General features: G+C 41.2%; 1 protein-coding gene across 5 annotated transcripts in view; it reads right to left on the bottom strand.

Moving 5' to 3' along the window:
* The window catches only part of DNAH8 (dynein axonemal heavy chain 8), a 334161-nt gene that overhangs the window by 159325 nt on the left and 150445 nt on the right, over positions 1–24391 (bottom strand). For 4 of the 5 annotated variants that reach the window (XM_045498070.1, XM_045498067.1, XM_045498071.1 and 1 more), the window contains 12 exons: positions 23147–23371; positions 20261–20433; positions 17329–17507; positions 13860–14047; positions 11581–11667; positions 11386–11493; positions 10251–10385; positions 8350–8511; positions 5087–5333; positions 4715–4956; positions 4484–4624; positions 1219–1456 (listed from right to left, as the gene is read on the bottom strand). In XM_045498070.1, coding sequence (XP_045354026.1) covers positions 1219–1456; positions 4484–4624; positions 4715–4956; positions 5087–5333; positions 8350–8511; positions 10251–10385; positions 11386–11493; positions 11581–11667; positions 13860–14047; positions 17329–17507; positions 20261–20433; positions 23147–23371 — 2125 coding nt within the window. The remainder of the gene's footprint in view (positions 1–1218; positions 1457–4483; positions 4625–4714; positions 4957–5086; positions 5334–8349; positions 8512–10250; positions 10386–11385; positions 11494–11580; positions 11668–13859; positions 14048–17328; positions 17508–20260; positions 20434–23146; positions 23372–24391) is intronic. The other variant, XM_045498069.1, reaches the window with a different exon arrangement.

The following is a 24391-nucleotide window of genomic DNA, read 5'->3' as shown; positions in this document are numbered from 1 at the left end:
TGTTTCACACTCTCTAAACACCAATTCTTCCGTGTTTGGCCAGTATGAGGCGAGTGCAATTATCTACCAGTGTGATTTTGGAAAGAGGACCTGGAGGTTCTGTTTCTTAGACTTACAAGCAGCACTCTGGTTTTTACCTCTGCCCTCACCCCAGTTTCCATTTCCCGAGCCATGGGAAGGTTCTGCGGCATACATTACATTGCCTCTCAACTCTTCCCCCTGCCAGTTTAGGACTTACCTTGCCTTGCCCCGTGTGCCAAATCAAGTGCCACTTACCTTTCTGTTTTCTTGCTTTCAAAATGCTTTTGTTGCCATCCAGGGTCCTGTTCTGAGTTTATGCATCAAAACAAAAACAACAAATGCAGGGCTCCTGGGTGGCTCAGTCAGTTAAGCGTCTGACTTCACCTCAGGTCACGATCTCATGGTCTGTGGGTCTGAGGCCCCTGTCGGGCTCTGTGCTGACAGCTCAGAGTCTGGAGCCTGCTTTGGATCCAGTGTCTCCCTCTGTCTCTGCCCCCCACCCTGCTTGTGCTCTCTCTTTCTCTCTCTCAGAAATAATAAATGTATAAACTTTTAAAAAATGCTTTTGCTGCTTTGGGGTTTTAGGAAGAATCAGAGGTCAATACAGTTTTTAGGAAGCATGTTTCATCTTCTCTGGAGTTTAGAAGAGTTGGTAGCTACGCTCTGGATAAAGGGCGCCAAACTCAAGGGCATTTCTCTTAGAGAGAGGGAAGCTGGGCCGTGCCACACACAGGAGGCTGGGGGCTGAGGTGACAGCACCGGACTGTGCCCAGTCTGCTGCAGGTAAGAAGGACCCCATATGCTTGGTTCATTCTCTCATTCCGACGTTTCCAACAGGGAAGTTGTGGGATTGATCTGTTACTTCATCATGAGGGTAATCTATGTTCTCTACACTGCTGCCTTTCTCTTCAAGCACCGGGATGTACATGATGTGAGAGGTATTGCCAACTTATTTATACAAGATTTCACTTAGGCCACTCCAAAAAGAGGAGAAGCCAAGAGTCTCTTACCAGTTTCCAGCATGGTCGATATGCAAAGTTCCACTATTTTTTGCATCTATGCTTTTTAAAAATGGTATTAGCAATCAAGTTATTTACAATCGGCTTAATATTCCCCTATAGAAGAGTTTATGAAAGTTTATATTTTTCTCATTGAAAAAGAGATCATCTCATTTCAAGTGTAAGTCACTGTACTTACCATAATCAGTAACATAAAACTCATACATGGTCTGATTTGTGCCTTTAGGTATTTCTGGCAAGTCTAACTTGCTTCCATGACTTCGTAAAAAGGCCTCAAGCTTTTCTCTGCTTTCCAATTCCAAAAGGGCTCCTAAACTCCACATTAGGCCAAACACAAATAATTTATGAAGATGTTCGACACATGAAATACCACCTTCTTCTTTGGAGGGAATTAAACCTTCCAGTAGAGTGAGAGACTGAAAATATTTGAAATATAATAAAATAAATTTTGGTGTTCAAATTTTTGAAATAAAAAAAAAATTAACGTTTTGGAGTAACTAAACTTTAGATCCAGAAACTACCTAGAAAACATCTAGTCTAAAAGGAAAAAAAAAAAAGAAGAAGAAGAAGAAGAAAGTAAACATCTATTTTATTTAGGCCCTTTACTTTTCAGATGAGGAAACTGAAGCTCAGTGAGGTTAGTCACATGAGCTAGGGACAGAAACCACACCCTCTGATTTCCATTGTGGCATCTTTTCTGCTAGTCCAGGCAGACTTTTTTTTTTATTTTATTTTTTTTTTATTTTTACTTATTTCTGAGACAGAGAGAGACAGAGCATGAGTGGAGGAGGGGCAGAAAGAGAAGGAGACACAGAATCAGAAGCCAGCTCCAGGCTCTGAGCTGTCAGCACAGAGCCCGATGTGGGGCTCAAACTCACGAACCGTGAGATCATGACCTGAGCCGAAATCGGTCGCTCAACCGACTGAGCCACCCAGACGCCCCCCACGCAGACTTTTTAAACCAGGATGACCTTTCTCTAAATGCTATCTGCTGTTGGACAGTGATCAAGCAATATCTGGAGATAGGGTTTTTTTCTTCCCTTCTTTCAATATATTATCATTTAAAAATATTTATTTCAGGGGCACCTGGGTGGGTCAGTCGGTTAAGCATCTAACTTCAGCTCAGGTTATGATCTCACTGTTTGTGGGTTTGAGCCCCGTGTCAGGCCCTGTGCTGACAGCTCAGAGCCTGGAGCCTGCTTCAGATTCTGTCTCCCTCTCTCTCTCTCTGCCCCTCCCTCACTCATACTCTGTCTCTCAAAAATGAATAAACGGTTTTTAGCCATTCGTGCAGTCATACCTACACCTTGTTATTATCAAGAACTGTGACCCCTTCATTATCTCAGTTTCAAGCATTTTATTCTCTGATTACCATACCCACTCTTTCTAGCTTATTTCCTCCACTTCCCAGGTTCAAGAGAGAGCTACCACGATCCATAGTTCCTGCCATCATTAAACTATCCCTCATTTCCTCACTTCCTTTCTTTCCTAGCTGGAATTCCAGGACCCATCACTATAATCACTGTTGCATACACCCTCTACTCACCTGTGAGAGCCATAACCCCATTAAAGCCTTGTTGAAACTCGGCCTGCTCTCCACCCACCTGCACCTATGCAGCTAAGCTTGGCTGGAGAAAACCACACAATTCTGGCTTCATTTTAAAATCATGACCATGGGGCTGCCCGGATGGCTCAGTCAGTTAAACTGACTGACTAAAACTCTTGATTTCAGCTCAGGTCATGATCTCCTGGTTTGTGGGATTGAGCCAGGCATCGGGCTCTGTGCTAACAGTGCACAGCCTGCTTGGGATTCTCTCTCTCTCTTCCTCTCTCCTTGCCCGTCCCCTGCTCTCTCTTTCTCTCTCTCAAAAATAGATAAATAAACTTAAATCATCATCACGGACCTCAGCTTCCATTCAGGCTCCTTCTCCGTGAGATGACTGTTTCATACTTTCTTCTTTTTCTCGGACCTCTAACACCTCCATTTCCTTACCATTTGCTGAGCACACGTGTCGTAGCTTTCTTCCTGTTTCCTGAGAAGATTGACTTTTTCCTTTTGTTTGTTTACTACCTATACACTGCACTCAATTTCTGTGTTCTAATGCTTACCTAGACAGTATATCCTGCATACACGGGTAATGAAAGATAAAGATAAACCCTTTATTCCTATCTTGTATATCCAATGACCTTTGAACACCTTAATTTCCTTTATCTCTCTCCTAACATCATTTTATTGTCGATTTGTATTTTAAGTCTCTCTCTGTCTCTCTTTTTAATTTATTTTACGTTTATTCATTTTTGAGAGAGACAGAGAGAGACAGAGCATGAGTAGGGGAGGGGCAGAGAGAGAGGGAGACACAGAATCTGAAGCAGGCTCCAAATTTCCTACATCAGAGACTGCATTTCTCTTTAACTTTTTGCAGGGCTCAGCAGACTGTGGCCCCAGGGGCCAGCCACCTGCTTGGCAAATAAAGTTTTACTGAAACACAGTCACACTCATTCATGTAGGCATTGTGTCTGGCTGCCTTTGCAATACAACAGCAGGTGTCAGTGTTGAGACAGACAGTTGTGCAAATATTTGCTTAAATATTTGCTACCTACTCATTTAAAGAAAAGTGCACCAACCCCCCCATCCAGCATCAGAAAGAAATGTATCTACAGCAAGACATCCTCAGTCTTTCAAAACAAAATTAATTCAAGATAAGATGTTCACTTCTGTTATGCATTTTAAAGTAATTACTAAATAATTAATTGATTTGGGTCTCATGCATTACTTCTAACCTACCCATCCTCACTGACCGGTATCCATTATTAAACTAAGAGAAAATCAAAGCACCAGATTGGATACTGAAAGGTCACCTATAGCCTAGAAGCAGGAGAGCCCTTCAAAATCTATGATTCGTTCTGTTTTCTCCGAAGACTGTTAAGAAAAGCTGAGGGGGCGGAGGGAGGCGGAAAAGACATACACACAAAGCTAGAGACTACTAGGAAAGTTGTTTAAAGGTTTTCCTGGTCTGGTATTCTGTAAATATGCAATGCTGAGATGAGATTGCCATTCAAATCTTCTTGCTTGTTACCAGCTCCCTTTTTGCGCTTTTCGGTAGAACAGTCTGCTTTACTTATTTAGTTAGTCTACTGTCATGATTGGATGCACTTTCTGGGAAGGTTACTAAGCTTGATGGTGGGGAAGACAGTTCATACCTCTTCCCCTGACAACACCCACCCTTGGGAAGAGAAAACAATAAAACAGATGGCAGTAACAACATGAACGAAATCTTTAATAGGAATCCAACTTCTCCAAGCCTTCACAGCCATATCATAAGAATATTTCTATGGACTGTGGGAATTTTCTATTTCAGATGCCTCTAAACTGCAAGCGTGGGGGGAGGGGGGCGGGGGGAGGGAACGTCTCCAGTCTACATAGAGAATGTCCACAGTCTTACCTGCATGATATAGTTGCACTCCAGGAGCTGCATTTTTGGATTGAGGTTCAGTTTCATGAATGTATATGTATCTTCAAATATTTTATCATACAGAGTCTGGAATACAGAAGCTTCCTGCGCGGTACGCTTCTTCAACCACGCCTGCAGCAAAGAGACAGAACCTCAGTTTCCCAAGGATGTGAACCCCGGGTAGCCACTGAGCACACACTGGCGTGGGTCTCCTGTCCCGACCTGCAATATCGGCCTCCAGCTGAGCGCAGAGCTGCTGATATAGACCATGCCCATCCTGGAAACTGTGGCAGGGGAAGCATTCTCAATATTGTGGACTTCAAACAAAAGCTTGCAATTCGGAGCCATGGGGATGCGATCTCCATTAGCTAACGTGAGAGTTTTATTGTCATCCAACACAGAATTTAGGTTCTCGATCCAAATGGCATCCACGGGGCCATCTAAAATGAGGAAAATGTTTTCACCTGCAAATAATTAAAAGGGAAAATCACTTTTCACCTGTAAAAAAAATCAAACGTTGTGTTATTAATAAACTGACCGGGGGGGGGGGGGGGGGGGAAGGGGGAAGCTTCACAAAGGAGAGTTGAGGTGTACCTTTTTTAGCTTTTAATGTTTTTCTCCACAGAGTAGAAAAAATCCCATCTGTCCAGTCATTAGTAGCAGTGTCCAGTCTGCCAAACATCTGAGGCGCGGTAATCGCTTTGGGATTCATTCGCATCTCTCTGTGAGGTCTTCCGCACTCAGTCAATGCCTTCATCAGGATTGTTATGACAGTCGTCTTCCCAGAACCACTGGGCCCCAGAGTCATCAAACCATGACGGACCAGAGACGTCTCATATAACTGCACAATGAAGCAAGCAATTGAAAAATGGAACTAATGAGTCTCTTGCTGATACTCATAGCAGCGTGCTGAAATTTAAAAAGCTTTCAATAAGCTATTAAAAGTAACTAGTTCAGGGGCGCCTGGGTGGCTCAGTCGGTTGAGCCTCCGACTTCGGCTCAGGTCACGATCTCGCGGTATGTGAGTTCGAGCCCGGAGTCGGGCTCTGTGCTGACAGCTCAGAGCCTGGAGCCTGTTTCAGATTCTGTGTCTCCCTCTCTCTCTGCCCCTCCCCCGTTCATGCTCTGTCTCTCTCTGTCTCAAAAATAAATAAACGTTAAAAAAAAATTTTAAAAAAAGTAACTAGTTCACTAAGGGATGAGAAAAAAAAGTGGTTTGTATTTTTTTTTTTTTTACTAGACGTGGCTAGCCAGTTAGCACCACATTATAAAATAACGTTGAGAAAATTATGACAATGTGGTACTTGCATTACGTTTTGGAAATAATGAATTCAGGATCTAGTTTTTGCTTCTCAAACTACTATTCCTTGTGATTTTGGCTTGCTGATGCACAAGTTTTTCCACACACACGCTTTCTCTGTATTCAATGTGATGATGTCGCCCCCTGGTGGTGGAAAGCAGCAACACAAACCATCACAGGGAAGACCAGCTTGAGATGAGTGATTTATTCAAGAAGTACTCCCAGGAGAAACTGATAAGGGAGTGGGGGACGCGAGACAGGAAAGGGAAGTCAGGGAAGGTGTTATTGAGGACAAAATCCTGTACAGGGAAGCCTGAACACTGTTCCTGGGGGGTACTCTGGAATGTAAGTTACACCTGCATTTATTTCACCTGGAAGCAGGGGAACTTGAATTTCCTACTCCATCATCCATCAGTCCTAAACTAACTGCTATTTGTGCCTGCTAACAAAGTGGCTCCAATCCTCTGGAAGAGAATAGAGAATATGGGCTATTAGAATAGCCCGGGAAGGGGCACATTGTTACGGTAAAAGAGATTCAAGGAGATGTGCTAAGAACTAGATGGTATCTGTTACAACATCCTCTCTATTGTTTTCTTAATAAAAATAAGAAGTTAAAAGGTAGCAGCTGGGTGGCTGGGTGGCTCAGTCAGTTGAGCATCAGACTCTTGATTTTGGCTCAGGTCATGATCCCAGGGTCATGGGATCAAGTTCCACCCTGCTTAAGAACCTCTCTCTCTCCCCTCTGCCCCTCTTCTCCTCTCTCTCTCTCTCTCTCTCAAAAAAAAACAAAAAAAAAAAACAAAAAAAAAAAACTTACACCTTATAGGAGGCAGAATTTAAATTATTCTAACATTATAGGTAGAAATGTATTACTACAGTAACCCATAGTTTAAAAGCAATAGAGACACTACCCATAACATTATATTCAAGAGTAACACTGTTGACACTGAGTAACAACACAATATTCTAGTCCCCTACCCATTGAAATGACTACGATTTTAGTACTCAGTATACTCAGTATGTATATCATACAGATTTGGGAAAGTTTCCCAGAAATTAAAAGAAGTGTTTAATGGTTTTCAATACATGGATGATGAAAAATACTTAAACTTTTCCTCATATATTTCCCTGTAAAATTTGAATGTGTCTCATATACTTGCACTTATTATCCGGCAAGTTAAAATAAGAATTGTTATTTTCCGCATGCAGTTTTTAACATTTTCCATAATTTCAGCTCCTTCATTTCCAAATGCCCTAGAAAATACCCCTGAAACATCAGGCCCATAGAGATTTCTTCCTGCATCTCTGCCAATCCTTCTTGCCTCTGCTGATTAACTGGTGGGTGGTTGACAAGGATGAAATGTAATGAGCAAAAAGATACCAAGAGACACAGGCAAAGGATTTAGATTTTAGGGTAGGCATGAACTTGACCACACACAAAACAGAAGCAAAGTAACACTCCCAGATTCCTCGGGCTCCATGCCCATGAAGGTACCCAGCTATGAGTGATATTGCCAGACTGACACAAGAAGCTTGTGAGATCATTCCATCTCCCCGGCTTTTTATATAACCTGTCACCCTCTCCTAACTGTTCTTGAGATTCTAGTTACCACCTGCCCTAATACCAGCTCTAGGTAGTAAATTACAGCTTGTTTCCTGCCAGGCAGGGTAATGCCATACTATCTCTCTGGGGCCAACACATCCTCCTGAAGACTCTTCTTGCAATGATGTGTTTTAATTTAGTTTCAGGGGCGCCCGGGTGGCTCAGTGGTTTAAGCGTCCAACTTCGGCTCAGGTCATGATCTCACAGTTTGTGAGTCTGAGCCCTGCGTTAGGCTCTGTGCTGACAGCTCAGAGCCTCGAGCCTGCTTCGGGTTCTGTCTGTCTGTCTCTCTCTCTCTCTCCCCCTCCCCCACTCACACTCTGTCTCTCTCTCTCTCTCAAAAATAACCATTAAAAAATTAATTTAGTTTCAGCATTTACATTAAGACTAATATCCTGGGGCGCCTAGGTGGCGCAGTCGGTTAAGCGTCCGACTTCAGCCAGGTCACGATCTCGCGGTCCGTGAGTTCGAGCCCCGCGTCGGGCTCTGGGCTGATGGCTCAGAGCCTGGAGCCTGTTTCCGATTCTGTGTCTCCCTCTCTCTCTGCCCCTCCCCCGTTCATGCTCTGTCTCTCTCTGTCCCAAAAATAAATAAACGTTGAAAAAAAAATTAAAAAAAAAAAAAAAAAGACTAATATCCTGAGCTCTTCTCTTCAAATGGCGATCTTTTTTTTTTTTTTTTTTAATTTTTTTTTTTCAACGTTTATTTATTTTTGGGACAGAGAGAGACAGAGCATGAACGGGGCAGGGGCAGAGAGAGAGGGAGACACAGAATCGGAAACTGGCTCCAGGCTCTGAGCCATCAGCCCAGAGCCTGACGCGGGGCTCGAACTCCCAGACCGCGAGATCGTGACCTGGCTGAAGTCGGACGCTTAACCGACTGCGCCACCCAGGCGCCCCCAAATGGCGATCTTTAACAACACACACTTAGCATAACAGATTAAAATTTCTTTACCTGCACAAGTTTGAGATTCCAGGGCGGGTGGTTAATCAAACCTTCTATCTGAACCTGGTTGGCCACTGCAGCTTGCAGCTCCGCGTACGTACTACTATCCAGCTGCAGTCCTGGAAACAGGTCATTGATTAAGCTGAGGAATAGGGGTTCGTCTTCATCAACCTAAGATGGCAGAGAATAAATTTACTTCTTCAGTCAACAAATAATTACTGACCAGTTACGAAGCTCATGGCACCTACTATCACTGCATGCCCAGAAAATCATGTATTACTCTCCTAACCAGACTTGGGTCCTGTAGACCCAAGTCCTGAACACCACCACTGAATCCACGTTACCTATAGCATCGTACCCAAAGCTCTTTGGCATTCAACATCCTCTATAATCTGCGGCTTCAAGGTTTGATCTCACTACTTTATCATGAATGGGCTGCTTGTCACAAACAGGTGTATGCATTAACCTTAAAAATATGCAATTAGTAGTCCCAACCCCATGAAAATAGAACTATTAAAATTATATTTAATTATAAAATTAAAATTTCATTTAAACTGCCCGGCTCATCCAACATTGGCTGGAACACTCCATCAGAGCAGTGTTCTGCCATCCTTAATAAGCCGTAGGTTTCAGTCAACTGACCCTAATCCTCATTTGCTACGTCTTTAACGTCTCCATCACCCCATTCCCAGCTGCTGCCCCCTTCTGATTTCTCCTTATCCTCTGGGACTCTTCCGACACCTTCTGGAATTCTCTTGTAGCTGTTTCAAGAATACACTATTACCAAGGGAGGCACTAAGGTGTACTAGAAGGGACAGAGGATTTGACATCAGAAAGTTTTGTGGATTTTTGTTCCAGCTTCTCAACTGACCATAATTGTGGCTGAGTCCTTCGAACTTGGTTCCCTCATAAGTAAGATGGCAATAAGCACACGAGCCATTCATATCCCACAGTGTTGCTGTGAGACTCAAACAACACAATACCCCTGAAAAAGCTTTGTAATACTAAAGAACTACACAGATGTTAGTTGTTAGTTTCTATAACTAGAACTGAGCTTCCTAAGAACCACTTCTTCCTCAACATTGTATTCCCAGGGCATTGACACAATATGTAACACATAAAAGCCCTTGAATAAATCCCACGCACGCCTGTCCGTCAGCTACTTCAAAGAACCTGGCTATAATTGTGACAAGCGTGAAAGCAGCAAGATAATTATTATCATCTTCATGGCGAACTTTCAGTGCACTTTTGGAAAACAGAAATGGTGTCGATGGCGGGGGAGAGACATAGTTGAGGTAAGTTCAGACGTGTTCTGAGAAAGCAAAAGTTCTTATAGTTCTCTGTGAATCCAAGAAACCTGGACTTTCATGTTTAGAATTTGTGTTACATTCTAAATAATAGTAGAAGACTGGACTAAGGGGCTCCTGGGTGGCTCAGTTGGTTGAGCGTCCAACTTCAGCTCAGGCCATGATCTCACAGTTCGTGAGTTTGAGCCCCGCACCAGGCTCTCTGCTGTCAGCACAGAGCCAGCTTCACATCCTCTATCCCCGCCGCCGCTCCCCACCCCCCCCCCACCTCTCTCCTGCTCATATTCTCTCTCTCAAAAATAAATAAAAATATTTTTTTAAAGACACAATTATAAAAAAACAAAAAAGAAGTCTGGACTGAAATTTGGGAGCCAGAACCCACCAATGGTTTTATGGTTCACAAGTGGTAAGGGCCCGTGTTGGGTATACAAGGTCACAGACTTTTTGTCTTCTGGAAGCACAGGGCTAGCTTCACATACCCACTGTCCCTGTCGTTACTAATGCTCAGCTCCAGCTGAGCCAAACCCCCGCATTTCGGCTAAGTGGGGGAAAGAACAGGTGAGAATCTTGAAGGAGAAGCGAGTTCAGGGAAGGGAAGGATACCAGTTTGGAAAGGTTCATATCTCTCAGTCCTCTCATGACAGTGCTTAGTTCACTGTCTTCTGGTCTGGCTCTTTTTTGAGATCCGAGTGTCCTCAAGACAGATAGAATATTTCTCAACCCAAAGTCGTAATGAACCTAAGATGGGGGGAGAAAAGATTGTTTAATTGACCAATCCTAAGTGCAGACCCACTGTATACACATAGGTGGATATGCTGATCTGTAAACACTGCTGTGTGCAGGGGCTCAGCTTCAAAGTTCCATGAGCTCAAGACTTTTACCTTTCCTTTGACTGCAGATTAGTTTTAAGTTTATTTATTTATTTTTGAGAGACAGAGAGTGTGCACACAAGTTGGGTAGGAGCAGAGAGAGAGAGAGAGAGAGAGAGAGAGAGAGAGAGAATCCCAAGCAGGCTCCGCACTGTCAGTGCAGAGACAGACACGGGGCTCGAACTCTCAAACCATGAGATCCTGACCTGAGCAGAAGCCAGACACTTAACTGGCTGAGCCACCCAGATGCCTCACAGTAAACAGATTTAAATTTACCCTGTTGGTTACACACTCTGTGATTCCATGCCTATAACATTCTTGGAATAACAAAGTTATAGAGATGGAGGGAAAATAGGGGCTACGAGGGGTTAGGGATTCGGAAGGGTGGTGGGTGTGGCTATGAAGGGGTAGCAGAGACAGAACAGTCCTGTTTGCTGATCGAGGTGGAGGTTACATGAATCTGCACGTGACATGATTGCATAGTACTACACACACACACACACTACACTACACTACACTACACTACATATGTGCATACATAACTGGCAAACTCTTAAACTCTGTGGATTGTACCCACATCTGTTTTCCGGTTTTGTCATTTATAATTATACTGTTGTTACAAAATGTCAACCGTGCGGAAGCAGGGTTCACAAGACCCCCTCTACCTTTCTTTGCAACTTCACTGAGACTCCATAATCATTTCAAACTAAAAAAATTTAAAAACACATACATACATAATTATAAATATGTCTTAGAAAAGAGTTGATATTTTTTTTTAACTCACTGATTAACATCTATCAGGGTAAAACTGCCAAGTAAAAAAAAAATCACTTTCTACAGCTAGGGAAAAGATTGATTTACAAAGTTACCTGTTTGGTAAGTTGCTCTTCGCACAGTTTGTAAAGAACGTAAAACTTTTGAGCCAAGACGATGTTTTCAAGAAAACCACAGCTTGCAAGTTTAACTCGCATAATGATCTGAAAATTAAGGTCATGAGATTTTTCAACAATTTAGAGAAAAACAAGAACATAAATCATATTATGCTTCCAAATCCTGGTGCCTACCTGTCTATCTGGAACCATCATAGCAACAGTTCTAAACTGAATTTTTAAGTTTTCTGGTAGCTCCTGGCGCCCAGCATACCCAGGGTTCTAAAAGTTAAAATTATTTTAAATTATTGATGTAATGTTCATTTCATGAATACAAACACATTCAAATTCCTAGTTCATATTCTAAGGTGGTATTGAAAAACATTAGATTCATAAAACGTCCCTCCTGTCTCAAAAATATGTATTGGACTATCCATATTTTTTAAGGTCACATTACCCCCTCATGCATAATTTCCATTTCCATTATACTAACAAACTCATACACACACACACACACACACACACACTTCATGTAGCAAAAATTAAGCTTCTGTGTATCTATTGATTAAGAAAATAGAAAAGAAAGATACATAAACACTAGGATAATTATGGTCTAACATAGGTTATTGAAAAAGGAAGAAAATTCAGGATTTCATATGGATCAGTTTACTTAGTAATTCTTATTTTATCTTTTCCATTATTCTCCATGGTCAGAATTATAGAGTTCTCTGGCTGATTTAAAAAAAAGAAAAAAAAAAAAAAAACTCCATTGGAGTGAGGGGAAATAAAGATGGGAATGGTGGGGAAAATATTGAAAAGGACGAAAGTAAAAGAGGAAAGGAAGCTAGGGCCTCACGAATAGCAAAAGGTTGAGTACATCAGACTCAACAGTTCCAGGGGAGAGGTTAGGGATTCAAAGACTAGTCAGGCAAAGAGGGGTTAGTTATTTTAGGAAAGTACATTAAGAAGCCTTCAGTCCCTAAGCATTTCGTGGGCACTGTCCATTGGCCAGATACCTTCCTCAGTCCTGGGAATACAGAAGTTACTAGCTGCCTCTCAATATTTCTTCTTTTCTCTTTTCTCAGTCACAGAACCCCAGTTGCAAACTGGGTGCATCACCACCCAGATAAAACACTACATTTCCTAGCCTGCCTTGCAGTTGGTGTGATTAAATTTGACACTGGAAGATGCAAAGGGGCACATAATATGATGCTTGTTTGAAGGGAGTTGATTCAATCAATTGGCTACAGCAAAACAGAGGTGCTTCTGTAGCATCGTGGGTTATAAAGGTGACTTGAAGATAAAAATCATGATGGTGTAGAAACATAGAAGGATCTTAAGAGAATAAATCTTTATGTGTTAAGCTACTATTTTTCATGTCTCAGTTATTTACAGTCTAATGTAATACTTAATTGATATTTCCAATATTATTCTTAATCCAAGGGAAATGTTCCTCTTCTTTTAAATTATTCTCCACCACAGTATCACACAATAAAACTTTTCATCCCATTTCCTGAGTTATAATAACTAATCACTTCTGGATTATTATTATTTACCCCTGAGTGTTTTGCTTATGTTTGCTTATAATAAAGCTTATCAGAAAATTTCCTAATTTTACTTTCTATAATCTTTGTCCACTGAGACATTTAAAATTGAGATTACGTTGTGTTATCTTGCAACATAAAGATTTAACTATATAGAAAACATACAAAAACATTAAATAAAACTGGTTCAACATTAACATCACTTTTACAATTCACAGACTTTTCTACTTATTCATGCTTTTGGTTTTCTTTCTTTACTAAATGTATCACAACACATTGCCCTCAATCACACGGTAACTGAATTTGTTACAATTGTTACAGGTTTTTGGTGAATTACTTTGGCTATTTTAAATCATTTCCATCATCCTTTATTATGTGTCAGAGAAAAACCCAAGTACAAAGGTTAAGTAGTTAGATTTTGACATTAGACAGACAATAACCTCTTTCTCTAACTGGCTACGTGACTTGAACAGGTTTTTAAATCTCTCTGAGCCTGAGATAACTCAGTTACAACATCCACCATACAAATGAGGTACAGGACTACATTTGCCTGTTCTTTTGAAGTTAGGTGTGTTCATCAACCTACAATAGACATGCGACATGAGAGAGAAATAAATCTTTGAGGTTTTGAGCCACTGAGATTTGGGGATTGTTACTGTGGCTAGCCTGTCTGATATAATACAGAAAACATTTAGCCCAGCACCTTACACATAATAAGTGCTCACTAAACAGTAGCTAGTATTATCATTAACATTTTCCTATTTCATCTTCTCTCAAGGTTATTGTTACTACTCAAAAAATCATATGACAAGAGGGAATGGCTCATGACCTCTGAATAGTCATTGATTTACTAATTAATATATGCTTTATTTCATTTAAGTCTATAAGCAATTAAACCAATAGAATTGCATTTAAAGACCACATTCTTACCATTGTTAGGAAAATTCCAAATTCTGGATTCAAATCAACACAATCACCATCAGAGAAAATGAACTGTTTTTTTCTCTCTTTTCTTGCTGTCAGAACAATATAAATCTGTTGGGCTGCCACTGATAATACAGGCAATTCTATTCTGTTAAACTCATCAAAACAGCCCCAAGAACCTGATTGTGCAAGACCTGGTATGAAAAAGGATTAATTTCAAAAGGTTTCTTTTGTAATACACCTTCTTGGTAGCAATCATTTCTCTAAAGTGCTCTCAAACAATTCTATATAGAAATACAATTTATATAAAGTTTCATATCTGGCTGTTTATAAAGACATATTTAATTCCAGTGATATAAAGGGGTTTAATTATTTGTACATCATCATGAAAATAGGGCACTGCCAAAATGAAAGAATAGACACGTCATCACACCCAGGAATGCTGGAAGATGATAAAACCGGATTCAGTGGGGAAGGAGGCTGAAGGAGCCACGTTTGGGGAAACAGACAAAATAAGGCATGCCCTGTCTGCATCAGATTATTCTGTGTCTTTCTTGTTGCAATGACAGATACAAGGGGATGCAGGGTGAGATAGAAAATGGTCAAAGGGATTTTTATTTATTCCCTTCAAAACTCAATACAAAGGAAGACTTCCATGTTATGAACATTACTCCTATCTAATCTCTTAAGGATGAAAACCTTCATTATCTTCAGCTGCATAAAATGTTCTTTCTTTTATTACTGTCCCCCCGCCCCAGTTTTTCTTCTCTCTCCTTTGGGCATTTCCATTATACAGATGTTGGAACTTTTATACGTATCCCTATTACCCTTAGGCTTTTCTGTCAAACCTCCCATTTCTTTCTCTTGTATTCAATGTATTTATTCTCTTGGCTAGACAGTTTAACTCAAAAGAGGTTTTTAATTTATTCACGTTTTCAATTTCATGTTATTCCAACTGTTACTTTGTTCATTGCAGCCTGTCTTTCTTCCATCAGTTGTATGTTATAAATTATTGAATCCCTCTGAAGCTAATGATTTTATTTACTCTTTTCTTCTGTTTCCTCTATTAATCACTTTAGCGGTCTCTCGGCTGTTTGGGGCGCCTCCCTCATTTTTTCAGATATTTTATGAGACTTTGTTACCTTTGTATTGTTATCTCTGTATCTTTGTATCTCTATGTTTCCTTATCTCAGATGCCAATCTCTGTTTGTAGGACCTCTGCCGGTGATTTGGAGGAAGGAACTGGAGAGGCATGAGAGCTTCACCTCGGGGTCTGGGGCTCGCAGCCTGTCCTGGGTGGGCAGTTTGCCTCTCTGACACAAGCCCCCATCCGAGGTTTATCTGTGACAGGACTCCCGCTTCAGAGAGCTATGCAACATCGTTTATGCAAAGGAAACACCGGAGCCAGCCACTTCCTTTTCTTTTTTCTCTGTCATCTCCTATCATTTTGTGGCACTCTAGGATTTACCTTGTGCTCTGTTGGCTGCTCTCAACCATCCCCAACCTTCAAGCTGGGAGTGATCCACAGAAGAACCCTTCTCTTTGATCAGGACATGATTTTCAGGGCTCAAAAATGTTTAACAGGCAACTATAAAGAATAACATAATGTATACCCAAGCACCTACCTATCAAATCTTAACAATTTGCTTCAGATTTCATTCTAAAGAATAAAATATTAGAACCACAGTTCACATCCATGTATGGTTCTTTGGATTCACACTCCCTCCTTCTCCAGAGGGAACCTCTGTCCTGAATTTGATGCCAGTGGTTCCAGGTGTGCTTTAAACTACTGCTCGTGGGCACCTGGGTGGTTCAATTGGTTAAGCGTCCGACTTAGGCTCAGGTCATGATCTCACGGTTCGTGGGTTCGAGCCCGGTGTCAGGCTCTGTGCTGACAGCTCAGAGCCTGGACCCCGCTTCGGATTCTGTGTCTCCTTTTCTCTCTGCCCCTCCCACACTCACACACTCTCTCTCTCTCTCTCAAAAATAAATAAACATTTTTAAAAACCTTTAAAAAATAAACTACTGCTCACTTGCATATATTCATGGACACTATATATTTTGTGTATTCAAGATTTATATGTATCTATCTACATGTATAGGTCTATAAAATACTGTATATATCTTCCTGAAAGTTGATTTATTTGGTCAGTATTATTTTTCTGAGATTTATCTAAGCAAATACACATAGATCTAATCCACTATTTTTTAATGTTTTATTTATGTTTGTTTATTTCTGGAGGTTCCTCAAAAAATTAAAAATAGAACGACCCTATGACCTAGAAATAGCATGTTTTATTTATTTTTGGGAGAGCATAAGTGTGGGAGAGGAAGAGAGAGAGGGGGACAGAGGATCCAAAGCAGGCTCTGCTCTGTCAGCACAGAGCCCAATGTAGGGCTTGAACTCACAAACTGTGAGATCATGCCCTGAGCCAGAGTTGGATGCTCAATGGACTAAGCCACCCAGGTGTCCCCAGAAGTTTTTATTTTATTTTATTTTATTTTATTTTTTCAACGTTTATTTATTTTGGGGACAGAGAGAGACAGAGCATGAACGGGGGAGGGGCAGAGAGAGAGGGACACACAGAATCGGAAACAGGCTCCAGGCTCTGAGCCATCAGCCCAGAGCCCGACGCGGGGCTCGAACTCACGGACCGCGAGATCGTGACCTGGCTGAAGTCGGACGCTTAACCGACTGCACCACCCAGGCGCCCCCCCAGAAGTTTTTAATTTAGAGTAAGCAATGTATCAATCTTTCCTTTATGGCTTGTGATTTTTGTATTAAAAATCCCTTTCTCTGAGAACAAAGATATTTTTATTTATTACCTTCTAAAAACCATATGGTTTTGCTGACCACATTCAGGTGCTTAATTCCCAGAATTGATTTTTATATATGGTGTAGGCATCCAGTTTTTATATATGTAGGGACCCGATTTCCTTTGTTAAATACTAATCATCTCTTGCCCCAGGATGATTCATTGTAAAGTCTATCCCTTCATCACTGATTTACAATACCACCTTTGCCATACGTCAAGTGTCCTTGGCCCATTTCTGCATTCTCTATTATATTCCACTGGTCTATTTATCAATCTCGGCTCTGAGTTATGCTCTAAATGAGATCTTTCATTTCAGCAGGATCTAATGCAGGAAGGGGGAACCGCATGTGTCATGGGTTTGCTATCTTGATCTTATCCCCTCCACCATTGTTTCAGGAAATAACAAATTGATTTCATTTTCACAATCTAATACACATTCAACTCATGGACTAGAGTGCCAGCAACAGTATTGAACCATATGAAACTGATGATATCCAGCCATTCTTGACCCAGAAAAAAGAATGGCAGTATTATATGCATCAACCTATACTAATTTCGGTTACACGGGATAATATCACTTTAGGTTTTATCAGAAAATAATGTTAAAGTGCAATAAAAATACATTCACCAAAAGTAATTTAACTGTGTTTGACACTTACCTTTAAAAATCCTTCCGAGCCCTCTGAAATCCATTTGATCTGAGCAGTTAAACACAACCACATATTTTCCCAAACACCTTCCCATGTCTTTCGTGGTTTCTGTTTTGCCAGTGCCCGCGGGTCCTGCTGGAGCTCCTCCCATGTTCATTCCCAAAGCCTGGGCTAAAGTGATATAGCACCTGCAGACGTGAATCAGATAAAGCACCATGAGTACGGGATAACACATTGTTACAGTAGGCACCAGTCAAAGTCGAATGTGACTGGAATGGGCCTATTTATTTTAGAATTTGAGCCCCCCACTTACAAGAGTCAACCAAACAAGGCTGGAGTACTTGATATCCATTAAAAGTAGTGCAGTGATTACAAACATTTTTTAGGACAGGGGCGCCTGGGTAGCTCAGTCAGTTAAGCATCTGACTTCAGCTCATGACATGATCTCACGGTTCATGGGGCTCTGTGCTAACAGTTCAGAGCCTGGAGCCTGCTTGGGATTCTGTGTCTCCTTCTCTCTCTGCCCCTCCCCCACTTGTGCTGTCTCTCAAAAATAAATAAATGTTAAAAAAAAATTTTTAAAACATTTCTTGGGACAAACTTTCCTTTTTTATTATTTTATTTTATTTATTTTGAGAGAGACAGAAAGAGTGTGTGTGCATGCATGAGTGGGGGAGGGGCAGAAAGGGAGAAAGGGAGGGAGAGAGAGAATCCCAAGTGGGCTCCATGTTGTCAGTGCAGAGCCCAGCCCAATGTGGGGCTCGTGATCCCATGAAATGTGAGATCATGACCTGAGCCAAAATCAAGAGTCAGCCACTCAACTGACTGAGCTACCCAGGCACCCCTGAGACAAACTTTTTAAACTCCTCAACCCTGACTTAAAATCTTCAGGCCTGGGGTACCTGGAGGGCCCAGTTCATTAAGCTTCCAACTTCAGCTCAGGTCATGATCTCACGGTGCCTGAGTTTGAGCCTTGCATCAGGCTCTGTACTGATGATGCAAAGCCTGCTTGGGATTCTCTCTCTCTCTCTCCCTTTCTCTGCCCCTTCCACACTCGTGTGCTCTCTCTCTCTCTGTCTCTCTAAATAAATAAATAAACTTAAAAAAAAAAAAAAACTTTTAGGCCTTCCTTCTACTGTGGTCAGGATAAATCGTGAGGCAGAGGACCAAATGAGCAGTGCTATACTGGCGGATATTGAACAACTCCAGGAAAAAAAATAAATCAATCTGATTCTCATGTTTGCTGATTTCTGTGGTCCAAATACTTCCACCAGGGCCAATGACAAGCTACCAATGTGATCCCACAAACTTGGGAAGAGATGCACACAGTTGACTCTCACAAGCTGGTACAAGCCAACTCCAGCACACCATGGCAAATAAATCATCTCACTACGAAATGTTTCACTCGTTTAGGTAAGTGTAAAGAATGATATAATGAATCTACTTGTATCTATGATGCAGTTTCAGTTATATTTGTTCCAGATCTAAGTAAAACTGAGTGGAGCTTGGTGGAAGAGGAAACACATTGACAAGTTTATGCTACAAGGGCACTGGGCATATAGAAGGGGGTTGGATGAATCAAGAGGACAGTAAAGATGTAATCTGTGTCATTATCATGCAGCCCTATTTAAAGTAACTGCAGAATTAACTGTTCTATGACCCAAGTCAATTCTACAAATACTGATTGAGCATCTTCTTTTTTTAAATTTTTTAATGTTTATTTATTCTTGAGAGACAGAGAGAGAGAGTGTGTGTGTAGGCCCACAAGCAGAGGAGGGCCAGAGACAGGGAGACACAGAATCCGAAGCAGGTTCCAGGCTCCTAGCTGTCAGCACAGAGCCTGACGGCAGGCTTGAACTCAGGAGCTGTGAGATCATGATCTGAGCCGAAGTCGGATGCTTAACCAACTGAGCCCCCCAGGCGACCCCTTATTGAGCATGTTCTATGCACAGCGTATTGAACTGGGTGTTGGTGGATATGCAGAGATGAATAAGGCCCAGTTTTGTCTGGTGTCACACATTGGAAAGAAAGAACTGTGAGGAGATCGGCCATTGGCTGATTATTTGTACCTGGCCAAGGACCTTCACTTTAGGCATCAATCTCCACACTTGGAAAACCAGGAGGCCAAATTACATCATCTCCAAGGTCCCTTCCTTCTTTACAATTCTAATGACTTCTTTTATGGTGCCAGAGAGGTTCTTCCAGCTTGCTGTCATTCATTACTACATTACTCTCTTAGTCAGCATTCTAACTTGCTTTCATTCTTGTATCTTTTTTACTTCACAAAAACTTAATGTACATGTTCGTTTAAGTAACAGCTACAGTTATTTCATTGGTAGACTGACTTTGATGAGCTAGCATGGACCTAAGCTGACAGCAATATGCTTTTGTTAATATTTCAAATGCAACTTTTTGTTTTGTTTTGTTTTGTTTTGTTTTGTTTTGTTTTGTTTTAGAGAGAGCACACGAGTCAGAGAGAGGGGAAAAGGAAGAGAGAGAGAGAGAGAGAGAGAGAGAGAATCTTAAGCAGGCTCCACACTCGGTGCGGAGTCCAATGTGGGGCTCAATATAAGACCATGAGCTGAGCCCAAATCAAGAGTCAGATGCTCAACAGATTAAGCCACCCAGGTACCTCTCAGATGCAATTTTAAAACAATTTTAAGTACATCATTTAATTACAAAATGGAATAACAAGGGGTGCCTGGGTGGCTCAGTCAGTTAAGCATAAGACTCTTGGTCATGATCTCACAGTTCATGAGTTCGAGCCCCACATTGGGCTCTGCACTGACAGCGTGGAGCCTGCTTGGGATTCTGTCTCTCCCTCTCTCTCTCTGCCCCTCCCCTCTTCATGTTCTCTCTCTCTCTCTCTCTCTCTCTCTCTCAAAATAAATAAACATTAAAAAGAATTTTTTTAATGGAATAACAAAAACTCAGTTCCTACCTATCTGTTAACGGAGTGATAACAAGACGATCAGTGCATCCCAGAAATTCATTTTGGTAAATAAAATCCACATCTGTAATAGACACTACAGTTTGATCCAAGTCTTCCTTAAAATAAAATCTACTCTGTTTCAGCCATTCAAAATCAGTAACTGATTTGATATGCATTTTTACCTTAAAAACATGAAATACAAAGAGATTACATACTGAATTGCAATAGCACAAAACACAAGCATATAGGCAGTTTTTATTCACTCATTCACGAACTGGTTCATTTATTTAACATATATCTATAGAGTCCCTCCTTAGGCCCGACACTGTGCTCGGTGAACAAAGACAGACAATGGTTCTTGTCTTCTGAAGCTGATCAAAAAAAGACAAAAGACAAACAGATAAATAATTGGAATAAAATATGAAAAGAAATTCAGGGTTCATGGAAATATGTAGCAAGAGGACCTAACGTAGTCTAGGGGAGACTGAGAGGGATACTTGGAGAAAGAAATATTCAAACTAAAACCTGGAAAAATAGTAGGAATTACCAAGGGAAATAAAATGAAAGCAAATTTTAAAAAAGAGGGCACAATGTTTTAGGCAAAGACCCAGGAGACCTGGTTGTATGTTCAAGGAACTCAAAGAAGTTCAGCACAGCTGAGGCATCCAGGAGTCTTGAGAAAGAGTTGAGGCTTCATGGGACATGGAAACAGGGTTGGGCAGTGTTCTCATGGCAAAGGGAAGCCACTGAGGGGATTAAGCAGGAAGATACACAGTCATATATGCACAAGTGCCTTCCTCCACCAGCACTGTGGCCAAACCAACCAACCTGCCGGATCATCAGTCTACCCCTACGGGCACGAGGTACTGGGCTCCCCACAGCCATACATGCAAGTGATAGAAACCAGGGAAGCACATTTAGGAATAACATCCTGCCACAACCACGTTCTCAGGTGCTTCATGATTTTCCATGGACAACCTTGGAGAAAACTTGGTCCTGCCCACTCAGGAGAATCAACACAGGAAAGAGGCAAATGATCCCTTCACTGCTCTTAAACTCCGTCCCTCTTCCAGGTCATTCGGCTTGACCTTTGGCAACCCTGCAATGTACCTGATCTCCAACTAATCAAGTCTCCACCCTATTTAACAGTCTTGCTTTTTGTCATTGTTTCATTGTTCATGATGACCTTGCTTTCCCCCTGCAGCTAAGAATTCTGGCTTCCAGCAGAAATCACAGTTTGGATTCATCACCTTAAAGTGCAACTGTCAGGTGAGATGATCCAGTGCCATCCCTGGGGACTCTGCTCCCCAACACAGGACCTGCAGCCATGGAGAGGCCATCAACTAACTAGCTAGTCTCAGTAATCCATGAAGATGGTGAGGAGGCAACAGAAGATGAAGAAGAAAGAATAGCTACTATTTGTTGAGTTCTTACCATATACCAGGCTGTTCTAAGCATCACACACAGGAAAATAAAATGCAAGCATGCTGGCCATGAGATCTCATTTTACTTGGGATGCAGAGGGACCATGAGTTCAACAGTAGTTAAGACAAAAAGAAAACAGTTTCGTGGCTTTAACTGTGTATGGGTTTTTTTCTTTTTAAAACTCCATTATGCATGTAAAGTAAAACTTTGCTCAGCACTTAAATTTAAAAGAAATTTCTTCCATGGGATTTCAGCTTTAAGAGTCCGCGAGGGATGTACAGACAACACCCTAAATGGCACGCCTTTAGCAGATACAGTAATGGATTCCATAGGAGTTCTTGAGGTGGACTTCAAATAAACAAAGTCAAAGTGTGACAGTAACTGCAATTTGGTGAAAGCAAATCTGTAGAAGGCCAAAGAAATATGGTCTGAGTATGCAGCTCTCTGATGATTAGCTTGACTGGAAGATCCAGAGACAAACCCTAGAGCAGTGTTTGGTCAACTTTAACATGCGTATCAATCACCTGGGAATTTTGAAATGCAGACTCTGATTAAGTAGAGGGTGGGGTGGGGGAGGGGACTGGAGATTCTGCTTTTCTAACCAGCTCACAGGAGATGCTAATGCAACTGGTTGGTATATAATACTTTTGAGAAGCGAGGGTCTAGATTCCAGGGGAATAAATGGACTGCATGTCCTTCTCAGCCTTCCATAAATATTACCTATCTGATCAGAACTTTTGACACAAGCTTGAAACAAGTAGTCTGTGATCATATTCGGTAAAAAAGAACCCCAAGTTGCATGAATTACACGTCTCTGGTGAAGAAAAGAGACACCTTTAAGATGAATCAAATCAAATCAAATAAAGCAACAGTAGTTAAAGACAAAGATAGTCAAATGGCGGTATATCAAATGGTGGCACGTAGGCCCCTACCCTACAATGATAACCACTGCTTTCAGAGAACTTTGTCTCGCTCAAGGCCGCTGGTTCGAGTCCTGTTTCTGAAGGGAATTCAAATACCACCCCCACCTACTCTTACCCTACAGAACCTTGTCCACATCAAGCCCATGATGCCCTGTTGGACACTGTTAATCAGACAAATATCCATGAAACTTTTCTGAAGCTTGATTCTCTTTGATCAAGACTTCTTTCTTAATGGAGCAAATGATTCATGACCAATCCTACCTAAATTGTATCATGCCCCTGGTTATTTGGTGTAACAGAACGAGTAATTAGTTCACCTCACATCAGTTGGTTCCAGACTTTCACAATGCCAAATGTGAGTATACACATAAGGTTATTTAAACCACAAATATACATATTTGTAGACATAGTATATAGAAAGACAGTTGTGGAAAAGGACCAAGTTCACACAAGTTAGGGAATATATATAATACTAATTGTTCATTATTAGGAGCACTGAACTATTAATTAGTACACTGAATCACTTTAAAAAACAAAGATACTTTACCAAGTCATCAAAAATATCTCTCTGGTGCACATGGATGGTTATCAGAGTTTCAAACTTCACTCTGTCAAACTTGCTTAGGTCATGTGTTGTCTGACTGATGAGAATATTCAGAATATCCAAAAATTTCTGATTGGTCACCTGCATGATTTTCCTGTCATCTTTTGCATTATGTAAAGCCTCTTCTGAATCATGTGTCCACAACATCTGAATTCCCAGAAGCCCCACCTATGCATCCAGAGGAAAAATAATAAGTAAATTTGCCAAATATTCAAAGCACATCTGCAATAAAATTTGGTGGTCAGTCGTCCATAGGAAGGCAAACGAGGTTTTCCTCATTTTAAACTAAAAAGAGACATGCATTTCTCCACTCCCAAAAGGGGAAAAATAAACACTCCAAGTTCCAACTATTGATATTTAATTATTTTAATGCAGAGAGATAAGTAATAATTAAAACAATGGCTACCATATATGAAGCTGTATATGTTTTATGAAGGATGCTTAGCAAATTTTTCTATAGAGGGCCCGAGACCACCCAATAGCTCCTATGATCATTTTTCTTTCTCAAGAAAAGCAAACAGAATTTCTAGACTTGTTGTTGTGTATTTTTCTTTAGCAGGGTTTCCCAAAGGTCTCTTTGCAATTTCTAGAAACGGTATGCTGACTCTCTCCTTTCCTGATCTATCTAGTCTATCTAATCTTTCTTTCTTTCTTTCTTTCTTTCTTTCTTTCTTTCTTTCTTTCTTTCTTTCCTTTCCTTTCCTTTCCTTTCCTTTCCTTTCTTTCCTGATCTATCATCTATAACTTTACCTAAATTGACTTCTTTCTATATATATTTATCTAAAGGAGAGAGAGAGAGAGAGAGAATGAGAAGGGGGAAGTTTATTCTTTTTCTCCCAATGAGGGCATAAGAAAATTGTGACTATCACCTTGCCTACAATCTCCACCCCAGGAAAGGTGTAAAATTGTCAAAACAAACATGCCCTCCTTGCTGCAACAGGTGTCCCTTTAAGAGCTTTTGTTCATCTACAGAGTCAAGCCACAGATCCGAGATCATCTGGACCAAAGGGAACCCCACATCTGGCGGAGGACTGGGAGCAGAGTGAGCGGCATGTGGACACTGTTGGGCATGGCATTCAGTGTGGGTAAGGCAGGAATAAAACCCTTTCCTTATCCCTGCCTCCTCAAGACTTCAAAATGCTTTCTGCCAAAAGCTGCGGCCAACCCTGCGGTCTGCAGGTAAAGATA

Source organism: Leopardus geoffroyi, chromosome B2 (genome assembly GCF_018350155.1).
Source record: "Leopardus geoffroyi isolate Oge1 chromosome B2, O.geoffroyi_Oge1_pat1.0, whole genome shotgun sequence".
NCBI classification, from domain to species: Eukaryota; Metazoa; Chordata; class Mammalia; order Carnivora; family Felidae; genus Leopardus; species Leopardus geoffroyi.
The sequence above is the reverse complement of the archived record's forward strand: the minus strand, read 5'-3'. Positions and strand labels throughout refer to the sequence as shown.